This window comes from Sorex araneus, chromosome 1, assembly GCF_027595985.1.
Source record: "Sorex araneus isolate mSorAra2 chromosome 1, mSorAra2.pri, whole genome shotgun sequence".
In the NCBI taxonomy this organism is placed as follows: domain Eukaryota; kingdom Metazoa; phylum Chordata; class Mammalia; order Eulipotyphla; family Soricidae; genus Sorex; species Sorex araneus.
In genome coordinates, this window is record NC_073302.1 from 57066373 (window position 1) to 57079176 (window position 12804).

The 12804-nt window shown below is 32.0% G+C and overlaps 1 protein-coding gene across 1 annotated transcript in view; it reads right to left on the bottom strand.

Annotated features, from left to right (window-relative positions):
- CCDC171 (coiled-coil domain containing 171) overlaps nucleotides 1-12804 on the bottom strand; it is a 318539-nt gene that overhangs the window by 119472 nt on the left and 186263 nt on the right. The window contains exons 20-21 of the mRNA XM_055123989.1: nucleotides 2580-2725; nucleotides 651-705 (exon numbers count right to left, since the gene is read on the bottom strand). Coding sequence (XP_054979964.1) covers nucleotides 651-705; nucleotides 2580-2725 — 201 coding nt within the window. The remainder of the gene's footprint in view (nucleotides 1-650; nucleotides 706-2579; nucleotides 2726-12804) is intronic.

The following is a 12804-nucleotide window of genomic DNA, read 5'->3' on the forward strand; positions in this document are numbered from 1 at the left end:
AAAATAAATTTATCACACAGATGCAATCAACTTTGTAAATAACATTATTACTAAATGTATAAAATTTCTACTTTAATAGCACATTCTTTTAGAGATAAAATATACTTTGTTTTGTTTAGGGGCCACACTCAGTGGTACTCAAGGCTTACTCCTGGCAGTACTCCAGGGACCATTTGTGGTACCAGGATCAAACCCAGGTAAGCTTCGTGCAAGGCAATTACACTACTTTCACTCATAGTATTACGATTTGAAAAACATTACTGCCAGGTTAAGTTTCCGTGTGTGTGTGTGTGTGTGTGTGTGTGTGTGAAAGATATATAGGTTTAGGAGTGGTAACAGGTTAGGTTAGTAAGTGTAATAAATATTTTATTATTGAGACTTGTAAGAACCTAATGACTTCTGATTCAGGTATAAAAACCACAAATAATTTGAATGCAATTATTAGTGTGGGGAAGCCAATATTTTCATAGTTTCATCAAGTACATAATTTTGAAAAAAATTATGTAACAGCACTATACATAATTTTCATAATCTTTTGTTTAGTTTAAAGGAAAGCTACAAAATAAATTAAGTACTCTGTAGTTAGTAAAAACTAATGATGAGAACAATGTCAATAAAAATTGGACAATACTGAAGGAACACTACAGTACCTTATGAAGCATATTTTCTACTGTTCTCATATGTCTAGCAACACATTCTTTGTCTCTAGAAAAAAAAAAGAAGTTAGGTATTAATGAAACAACTTTCCTATATATATATACTGTAACCACACATGTTAATGTATGTCACAGTTAATAAAAAATGGGTTAGTTGTACTTTAAAAAATTAAAAACTTAACCATCTTTACCAGTGTATTTCCACAATTTGATTCTTATTTTCAGACATATCTGCTGCCATAAATTAGAGGAGAAAAAGCTTGACTATTTGAAAGTTAAGAAAAGAGTGAAAAAGATATGGAAAAAAGGAAATCATGAATACATTGATTTAACATGTGCTAAAGGCTAAATTTTCATTCTTCTGGTTTCTGATGTAAGAGGACATCTAAAAAATCATAAATTCGATATTATGTAAAATAATATTTTCCTCCTATGTATAAGATTCTGTGTACACACACAAAGTAACTATATGACCCTGACTAGAATTATGCAAAGTTACTAATTTCTTCTATCATGTATTTAGTCTCAATGAAGAATTCAGAAGTTTGATGGAAAATTCTGTTCATAACAGTAAAATATACATTAATATATAATATAAATGAATTATCTATAAATTTCATGTTACCTATTGTCTGTTATAAGTCATAAGGTCCATACTCACACATCATACACATAACAAATTCCTAATATTAGAAAAAAGTCTTAAAGATAAAACAAGAAAAATTTCTTTTCTGTTTTCATTAATCTCAAATTTTCATGAGTTTTAAAACAAAAAATTACTGAGAGTAAACTCATTTGATATTAAAATCTAAGACTGAGCAATAACAAATTTAATTTAGTCAAACTTATATTTTTAAAACACAGTAATTACATATAATTGCCTACCTAAGACTGTGGTACACTATTATACAGCTTTACAATTAAAATACGACTGGTGCTATTCAAATATACTTGGCCTCTGTAAACTCATTTTATAATTATGTATGAGCAATTTCCCATGTCCAGTGACAAAGCTGTGGACATCCTGAGAGTGAAGAGTCCCCATTCTGTGATTTAGTTTATAGAACATATTCATTTTTCACAGTATTTTGTGTTTATAATACAGTTCATCTTGAAATAAAAGACTTTAATTAACATGTATATATTTGCCAAGTACAGTAACCAAGAAATTCCAAATTTAGAAAGCACTGTGTTAGTTTTAAAAATATATATATTATGGATTAAAGGAGCACCTAATTTTCATAAAGTCATGCTGTTGTACAAAGGACTGTATAAATACATTCCATGAAATTTGTTATGGGGAACAAATACAAACATACCCAAGAGTACTTTCAATTTGAATTTCACAGGGTATATCAATTTGATTACCTGGCAAAAAAAGGAAAAATACTCTCTCATCATATTTATGTAGTTTCCCATATATGTAAATAAAAAATAAAAAACTGCATTTTTAAAATTTAATCTATTGTAAAATATATTTTAAAACTAAATTTTCCATGATTAATGTATCATGGAAATATCATTTGAAACAGTATATTATATGTAGAGCAAAATTTGGAAAGCAGTGGTGCAGAAGAGAATGAGAAGTATGTAGTGGAAGATATTATGCAAAACTTTAAAATAGAGTCTTACCTATTAATGAAAACATGATTTCAAGCATGTAACTCTAAAACAGAGTCCCAAATGTACATAATTAGAGGTTATTCAGAGACATACTTCTCTGAGGTTTTGCAATGAAATATACATTTAGTATGTTGAGTTAAGAGTTTTCTCTTTTTGAGGATATATCAGAGAATTTCAAAGAGAGACAGCTGTACTTTTGTTTTCTAACACTGTATTATCCAGGGCTAAAACCCAGAGCATGAAAGTAAGAATTGATCTTTTGTCTGTTTTAAGTGATCTCCCAAAGGTCCAAATGCTCACTTGGCTGCCATGCGGAGGGCACTCTCTGCATCATGGATGTTCTCCTCTAGTCGACGCTTGTCCTGCTCCAGCTGGGTAAGATGTCTATTGAGCTGACGCAGAGATTGATCTTTTCTTCTCAGCTCCATCTTTGCCTCGGAGAGACTCTGCAAGCAGACAGAAAACAGAGTTACTTGTCAGCCCTGATAATTAACTTCAATTTATGCCATAGGCTATTAAACAAAGAAGAATACAGGCTGACTGGGAAGTAGACTTGGGTCATTACACTTTAAGGTTTAGCAAATTTTTTGCAAAAATTTTACATACTTAGTAATTAGAAATGATAGAAATGATGAGACTTGGAAAAATAGCGATTAAAAGCAACTTACTTTATTCTGGGTATACTTCAAGGCAAACACATTTTATTCTTACTTAAAAGATCTGACTATAAAAACCTCTAAGTTGCATTTTCTTTAAGTGATAACAGAATTCAGAAGGAGAAGTGTATGAAATTTAGAGTATATTTAAACAAGAACTTCCGTATGTCTAAAGTGTATATGTAATTGAGAAAAAGGTAAACTGGACACCTATGAAAGAACAGAGCACCCAAGGTTTAAAAGAACCACTTTCTTTATAAATATTATATATAATTGTTAGGTTGTCATATACATCCCAGGATCTGTATGAGAAAACAGGTTTGTAAAGTAAAAATCTATTTATTTCATCATAAATGACTCATGTCAAGGACAAATATCATAAATATGATCACTATATTTTAAATAAGAGAAAGTTATAGATATACTTCCATTAGGAAATTTACATATTCTATAAATATTTCCTGGTAGCAGAAGTATAAAAGTATTATTTTCCATTGGCTTCATGTGAAACAGTCACTTACAAGAATTTTTATATGAATATGTACAAATTTACCTTAGAACCTTAGGGATCAAGTTTGAAAATTAGGGGCTCATCACTTAAGGGAATATTTTTCTAGAATTCATTTAAAACTCCAGAATATAAACAGAAAATTCAACATTAAAAACTTGCTAATTGTTTAATCAATAACATTTCTAGGACATGAAATTATCAAAAATTTTTTTCAATTAAATTGGTTTTATTAAATGATTATATGTCATAATAATTTTTCTTCTTTCTCAGAGTCTAATCACATATTAATTTCAACAATGCCTTATATATCCAGTAAATAACATTTTGGATGTTGCTTTTACTTCTACTTGGGGGAAGTATATTTTTAGGGGGTTGACACACCCAGAGCGCTCAGGTCTTACTTTAGTGGTAGACATGGAACCATATGTGGTACTGGGGATCCTGCCGAGGGGTCCACTGCAAGCGAGGCACCTGTCTTAGCCATGTACTATCTCTCTAGTCCTGAAATGTCATGTTTAAAACTCTTCCAACAATATTTTTAATGTATCACAATAGGCAGTATAAAAACCTCAAACCATATGCATGGAATTAGAACAACTAATTCATGCTAAATGCTAGTAAATTGAAAGGAATCATGAGTCAATTTATTTTAAAATGCTTAAGGTTTTTAAATTTAGCAGTTCACCTTCCAGTCAAGTTGCTGTCCTACAAAAGCAAGCTAAAGTTTTAAAATAAGCAAACAGTGATTACTTATTAGAAAGGCTATTTTCTTTTAAATCTTTACTATCAATATATAATCAAGAATATCCCCCTAATTAAATAGTTACTGATTCAAGCCAAGTTTAGAAGTATTTTAAAAGAAATGCTAACTAAACTTATTTTTCTGTGCCAAAGCTAAGTTATCTAAAAGCATTTAAGTATCATGAGGTTCTGGGTTTTAAAAATTAAATTTTAGTATTTTAAAAAAACAGTATTTCCAAGTAATTTAAAAAAAACTGTGTTTTTCATCTGTTAAGATAAAACTAAGAACATTCCACCATAAAACTTGAATTCTTTTTCCAACAGAACTAATATACTTGAGACAAAACATTCTAATTCACTTGCTCCATAACTCTCATAAGTGTAGTTATACATTGTGAAGGGTATTTGAGATACTGTCTCCAGTTTTGTCCAGATGAAACTCTTGAGTCTAATCTGAGAAACCATGACCCTGAAATAATTACAAAACTACACTTGACTTTTTAGCAATTCTAGCACATTCAAAGAAGATAAAACGTATAGAATTAAAACTATACTATGTATCTACATCTGCTTTCTTCCATTGATTTTCATGTTCTAGGGAGCAATGGCAAAGAGTTGCCAAAGTATCCAAACACTAAAATTATTTTAGAGGTAGAGTTGAATAGCTATTTCTAAGGAACGAAAATTACAAAAAATAAGGTGATACAGAAACACAATTTCTTAGCATGAAAATGAAAAGTTTTGAAATCATAATGACCATATCTCTATAACTTACAGAGTTCTTATTATAAAGAATTGAGGGTGATCGTACTGGGATCCATATGATGGAGGGCCCCTAAGGTTTATGGAGATGTGTGCAAAACAAGAAAATACAAAAAGCTCTTCAATAATATGTCTTTTCCCCAATATTTACCTTTTTGTTCTTGGTAAAAAAGAAAAAAGAATCTTTTAAAATCCTGAGATTTAAAGAGAGAAAAAAATTACCTATATGTGTCTGTATCATATGTAACACATATATGTATACATAATTCTAAGTCCAGCATTTATTTTCTCCTGTTCAGATTTATCTAATTAAAACCCATGATAAACTTTATGGACTCTAATATTTCCAACCAAATAACTGAAACCAGGAGGGTGTGCCTCTAGGCAGCAAGACAACAATGATAAGCAGCAGGTTAGCCACTAATTTCTCAACCAGGGTAGATTGTGAAAGTGTGATGTTCTGATATCCAAGAAACTGTTCAGGAGAGAATAGGATAAATCAAGTTTAATAACTCTGCTCCTAATTGTTCCCCCAATGCTCAACTCTAATTACTTGGAGAACTCTCCTGACTGTCACCTGATATTAAGTTGTTGGAGGCTGAGCCTGGAACAGCGAGATAATCAATAAACATTTAGTGGGGAGAAGAATGAAGATCCTGTTAAGCAGTGGGAACCTGCAGCACCCAAAGCCCTTCTGCTCATGAGAAAACCTATGGGACAGCCATAGTGATTGCAAAGCAATAATCCACAGCACTGTTTTTAGGCCTTGAGGCCTTTAGGCAACAGTACATTTGAGGAAAAAAGGTTAACTCGGTCACCCTAATTACAGCCCACTTTCACATACTTCATATATAAGCGAAGACAAGCCAATTAGGTAGAAAGGAAGATAAGGGAAGTTTTATTTGTATACTAATTAAACCCCTGATGAAATTAAAGGAAAAACATACAGCTCTGTAATTGTGTCTGAGAAAGGTCACTTCAGGTTGTTATCAGAACAGCACAGCCTTGAGATATTTCACTTAATCCACAATACAGCCCTCATTTTGTACTCAGGTCTTAATATTTACCAAAAAAAAAAAAATAAAACCAAAGTCCAATACTGCATTTATCTTTAAACTGTGTTGTGAACAATTTTAACTGTTAAAAGTTAATGCTCATATGAATTTTAAGTCTTAAAGACAGAAGAATATTCCACTTGTCCAAGAAACAATGCCACAATATCACTAATCAAAAAATCCACGTTTTCACACTTTGAACCAAAACATTTTCAAAGCAAATTCTTACCACAAAATCTCAAAAATTCTGTATTTCAAAAGATATTCTGCCACACATTCATTGTATTTCTTTTTAGAAATTGATGTTATCATTCACTTTTATGTCATCACTCACACACACTTCCTATATCCAAGGGAAAAAAAACAATGATTTCACTAAACTATTCTAATAAGATATTTTACATCTACTTGCTTTCCTAAAAATGGCCATAAAAAAGCAAATTGCTACTAGTGAAAGCTGTCAGGCAAAGTATGGGTACAAGGAAGGAGTTAAATAAAATAAACTTTAGGAGTAGAATATATGGTAGGTGTTAACCCACAGATTTTATAAATGTCTTTTTTCTTAGCTATAGTTTCTGGATATTTTATAATAAGTATATTACTATTGAATAATATTATAAAATTGTTAAAGCCACATATATTATTTAAGCCTTAAATGTTTATTAAGGCTAATAATTTATAAAAACAAATTGAGAATAGAAACATTCTATTACTTTGCACCTATGAAAACATGTGAATAGAAACCTAAATTTTAAATAGCAGTACAGAGATATAATTCACATACCAAATAATTCACCCTTTAAAAATGTACAATTCAATGAGTTTTAGTATATTTATAGTTTGCAATCATTACCATCAGAGGTCTTTTATGAAGTCCTGTTATTTAGAAAAGGAAACTTTTCAAATTGGGCATACTTACATCCATTGTGTTTCATATTTCAACAAATGCCAATTTTTAATTAAATATGATATACAAGGTTTGCATTTTACTTAAAGATAGAATTAATTTTATAAATCAAAATATTTGATATACTGATGTGGTTCAGCACAAAAAATTAATTTTATCTGAAAGACTGTACATAACTCTCCAACAAATATTTCTGGATGTGAAGGGAATCAACCAACATAGTTCTTTCTCATAAGTAAAGCAGTGCTTTAGACCATTAGGCTAGCTAGGAAGACCGAGCCCCAGGGGATAACACTTTTATAGATTTTTCTTTTGTCTAATGGGAAATATCTATGGATCTACATTCCTACAGACTAAAAGCTAATGGCTTATTCAATTTGATATAAAAAGTCAGTCATACCAAATGAAAGGCAAGACAATGCAACAAATGTTACAAAGAATAAAGTTATATTTTCTAAGTTTGTGGGGAAGGCACTAACTTTTTTAACTTACTGCTATCTGACTTAATTTTGAATAAATATTCCCAGATTGGAGTAAATTTGGTAAAACTCCTTAGAATACTAAAATTAATGTTGGAATACAAAATAACACTGTCTTCACCCCCCATTATAATATGACAACTCTAAAATTAATCATAAATTGAGTCAATGCTGGGTGAAAGCACAGCACAGGTTGTTGCAGAAATAAAATTAAAATAAAACAACCATCAAGCTTACAATAAAATTGGGTACACAAGTCAGAGATGAAAACAAAGAATAATCTATTTTCCTATAAAGTTCAAAAATCTAAGGTAAGCTACTAGAGAATTTATAATAAGCAGTAGTCAAGATACTAATATGTGATAAAATCAATATATGAACACATTCAAACTTGGAATCTATATTTTAAATGAATAATTTAAATAAAGAATTCTATCATTTTGTTAATTTACTTCAGGACACTTACTATTTTTAATAATCTATGAATAAAATAGGTAAAATATTTATAAATTAAAGGTGAAAATTAAATAATTTGTCCACTTTGGAGGTTGAAAAAATGACAGACCTAGATAGAATGCATGTATCCAGTGAAACAATAAATGTGAAAGTGTTTTATAAACTATAAAAGATAAATAAATTTAATATGCATAATCATGGTAGTTCTCACATTCTACAAGTACTGTTACGACTCCCCCATAGTTCAAAAGTTATATGGACTCTTCTGATTTTTCATACATAATAATTTTTTATGTATACATAATACATACTTTTATACATAATAATTATTGCTGGAGAGATAGCACAGCGGGAAGGGCGTTCTCCTTGCACATGGCCAACCCAGGTTCGATTTCTTCGTCCCTCTCGGAGAGCCTGGCAAGCTACCGAGAGTTTCTTGCCCCCATGGCAGAGCCTGGCAAGCTACCTGTGGCATATTCGATATTCCAAAAACAGTAACAACAAGTCTCACAATGGAGACATTACTGATGCCCGCTCGAGCAAATCCATGAGCAACAGGATGACAGTGACACAGTGATACAGTGAAACTAACTGTAACGGATCAACAGTAAAGCATTACAGAAAGAAAAGGAACCTCAAAAATGTTTCAAAATATACTGAATATTGTTTGTTCTAAGTCTCACACAAACACTAAAAATTATAATAGATAAAAGTGTTGAACAATAAGTGAGAGAAATACTTAAAACATTTTAAATGGCAAAAGAAGTGAAACAATAATAAAAAGAATCATGAGAGCTCTCTCAAATGGCAAACACACTAATAAAGGCACAAAACAGACATGTGGTAGCTAGATTTACAGTGATACATAGCATGTCAGGAGTGATATAGCAGCCATGTTTTATCAGAGTATGAAACAAGCTGGATTTAGTTACACTACAGACCTTTTAAAAACAGCTTAATTATAGCTGATGACATTCGCGGTGCTGCAAAAATAAAAGTAGTTCTTCAAGTGATCTCTGAGTTCCCTCAGAAAATTCCTAAGAAACACAAAGGGAGCCGGTACATGAATTCTTCTATTGGTCTTTACAGCTACAGACTTCTGATCAGCCTCAACAAAATCCACACAGTTGACAATTTCAGCTAGATGAAGATCTGAAGACTATCTGAGTTCCTTGGCAATATTTTAAAATGAGGTAAGTTATATGTTTAGTTGTACAGAACTATCACTTAGAATTTAAATGCTACTATAGTCACTTGGGAAGTACATAAAACAACTGTCTAAGAAGAATTTGAAATACATGAATAATTTATAAAATCTTAAATTGCTGGGCTCCTCATATCAAAATTTAAAATGTATTTATACTCTTGAAGATTTCTCAAAATCAATCATTTTTCGGATATAATTTAATGAGGCAAGTAACCTATACATATAAACTGAAATATCTTCATATGTATATATTTTCTGTACTAGAGCGTAAATTTCTTTCTTGAATATGCCACATATTAATTAATATTAATAAAAGTAAATCAAATAACATGAGTAAAATTCTATTATTTAGGAGAATCTAAGGGTCAAATTTAAATTGGAAAAAAAAGTTTTTCTTAGACTTAATGTAAAGTGTAATTTTAAAATGTATTAAATGAATTTTTATATTTAAATATTTTCCCATGATTTCCATCTTAATTTTTGAAGCTAGATTGTAGGTGGGAAATTCTGAAAAGCAAGTATTTACCGACTTTCACAAAAAGGAAAGCTCCACTAGACATTTAACCTGTTCTTGTATACATTTAGAATAATGCCTATCATGCTGTAACTATAAATGTTTGCTATTAATACTTATTTCTCCCCAAATTCAGGCAAGCAGGGGAAATAAGAAGCAACGAAACCTTATTATTATCACCTTTAAAGCATTTTAGAGTTGCATTTACTCATTTCATTCTTCAGATAACATTATCACTCCTATTTAAAATTAAGGGAAGAAAAAGTCATAGATGTAACATTCCCAAGTTGTAATAAACCAGATTTAGGAAAACGTCTAAGACTAAATACAGCTTATTTATTCAAACTATTATTCTTATTTTCTTCTCTTTTTTTTTTTACCAACTGCTACAGTGATCTCTAATTCTTCCTGGAAAATATATAATATCCTACTGTCTTTACACTGGGAAATGTGTCATTTTAAATCAGCATTTTTAGATCTCCAGATAAAATGAAAGAGCTGAAAAGGCCAATCTGTCATCATAATGATATTAGTTACCACCTTTCCAAATTTTTCATAAAATCCACTAATTGGGACATACCTATGCTAAAGCAAAACCAATATTTCACCAGTTTGTCAAGTGCTTAGTAAAATCAGTAAGGTATTTCAATATATTTAAGTTGCTGCTTTTTGTCTGTATTGAAGCAAACTCCAATACATAAACTGCACCCCATATGATCCTCCAAGCACTGCCAGGAGTGAACCCTGAAAATAATGCCAGAAATAAACCTTGAACATTGCCAGATGTAGCCCAAACACCACTAAATAAGAAAATATTTCTGTTAAAGAGATTGTGGCCACTACATAAAAAGTCATCTCCGTGTCCCATTTTATCCACACCTGTCATCTTTGAAGAACTGACACCATGAAGATTACAATGCAATGGTACAGTAATAAATAATTAGTCACTGGTATTGAAATTTGCTCAGAAACAAACAAACAAATTTCAATAAATTTTGACTAGAGCAATAGCACAACGGGTAGGGTGTTCGCCTTGCACACGGCCAACCCAGGTTTGATTCCTCCGTCCCTCTCGGAAAGCGCGGCAAGCTACCAAGAGTATCCCACACGCACGGCAGAGCCTGGCAAGCTACCTATGGCATATTAGATATGCCAAAAACAGTAAAAAAAAAATCTCACAATGGAGACGTTACTGGTGCCCACTCAAGCAAATCAATAAACAACCGGGACGACAGTGCTACAGTGCTATTGACATTTGTTCATCAAAGATATGAAAGCAAACTCGCACTTCACGTAAACGAGTATCACTGAAATATTATTAAAGAGAAAGCAAGCTTCAAATAAAGCCAAACTTCCTCTTTCCCCTTGCTGACCTTATTTCCCACATCTCTGTGATTTTACTAACACTCTAACAAGGAGGTGAAAATAAGTAATCTCCTGTATTAAAAATGTATTTACATTCAGCTTGGCCACTAGATATAAGTAAGCCTCTTACTTCGGTGCTAAACTGAAATGGCAACTTATTCCAACACCAAGAAACAGCAATTTTGGATTTTATTTGGAGTATGTCATCTGTAGTTTCACCCATCCAAAATAAACGTTTTAAACGAATAAAAACTAATTTAAACAGCTTATTAAAAATAGATGGAAAAGTTTGAATTAAAACTTAAATATAAGAGGGGGCTGGAGCGATAGCACAGTGGGTAGGGCGTTTGCCTTGCACGCAGCCGACCCGGGTTCGAATCCCAGCATCCCATATGGTCCCGTGAGCACTGCCAGAAGTAATTCCTGAGTTCAGAGCCAGGAGTAACCCCTGTGCATTGTTGGGTGTGACCCAAAAAGCAAAAAAAAAAAACTTAAATAGAAGAGCCAGAGTGATAGTACAGTGGGTAGAATATCTGCCTTGCATGCAGGCAACCCAGGTTCAATCACTGCACCCCACCATATTGCCCCCCAAGCTCCACCAGGAGTGATCCCTAGATCCCTAGAGCCCAGAGAAAATCCTAAGCAAAGTGGTTGTGCACCCCCCAAAAAAAGAAATAAAAACACCCTTAAGTGTATTAATCTGTTTTTCTACTAATAACTTCAGATATTCCTAAATAATCTGCAAAGATAATTTGAACAATACATGATTTTATATTGATCATAAAACCTAATCTCAATATAAGGATGCTGTTCTCAAGTGTATGTTTATTAATATTTATTTATTATATTCATACTCATACTCAAGCCATAAATAACAATAACTGTTGACACTTCCTAAACACCCCTATGCCAAAAACTTAGAACACTATCTTTGTAAAAACTCTATAGATACCAATAACATTCCCATTTTATAAATAAGAAAACTGAGGCACATAATTTAAGTAAGTGATTTCACTTCAGAGTAAGTGAAATCTTACTCTGTACGATTACACAGAGTAAGAGTTCAAACCAGACAGGCTGATGTGTACATAACACATAAGTACAATGAATATACACCAACTTTGAATGATCCCATTTTGAAAGAAGACTAAGTTTAATTAGCAACTGGTATTAGAGCTAGGCATTTAATATTTTGTAGAGCAGCCTTAGCATAATAAAATAGCATGTTCAAAGAAATATAAATGTTATAATATGACTTAAAGATAAGGTTATAATAATGACCAGTGACTGGGTCAGAGTGAAGAACAGTGGGTAGGACATTTGCCTTGCACACACCTAACACCAGTTCAATCCCTGGTATCCCATATGGTTCCTTGAACAAAACCACAAGTGATCCGTAAGCACAGAGCCCTAAGCCCCACTGAGTATGGATCCAAAACAAAACAAAACAAGAAGAATGAAAGGTGAGGGGCTGGAGAGATAGTATAGTGAGTAGGATGCTTGCCTTGCATGCGGCTGACCCATGAGCACAAGCCAAGAGTAAGCCCTTAGTACAGAAGGGTGTATTCCAAGAACACACTCCCCAAAAAGTGAAAAGACTACAAATATACTACAAATATGTACATATATAAACATATATCCAGATATGGCTAGAAAACTAAACTTTTCCTTGAAAATGATTTTACACAGTATTGTAGAAAGCTGTATCAATATACTTGGAAGGGAACATTTTAGTGTGCTAACCCTCATTCTTCCATCTAGAATATTTTAATATTTTCTATGCTAAATATTGTCACAGAAAGCCATGGGAAGGTGTTGAAAAATTCTCAGTCATGGAGAAATTTTCTTTGATGTTCATTTCAGGAATCCTAT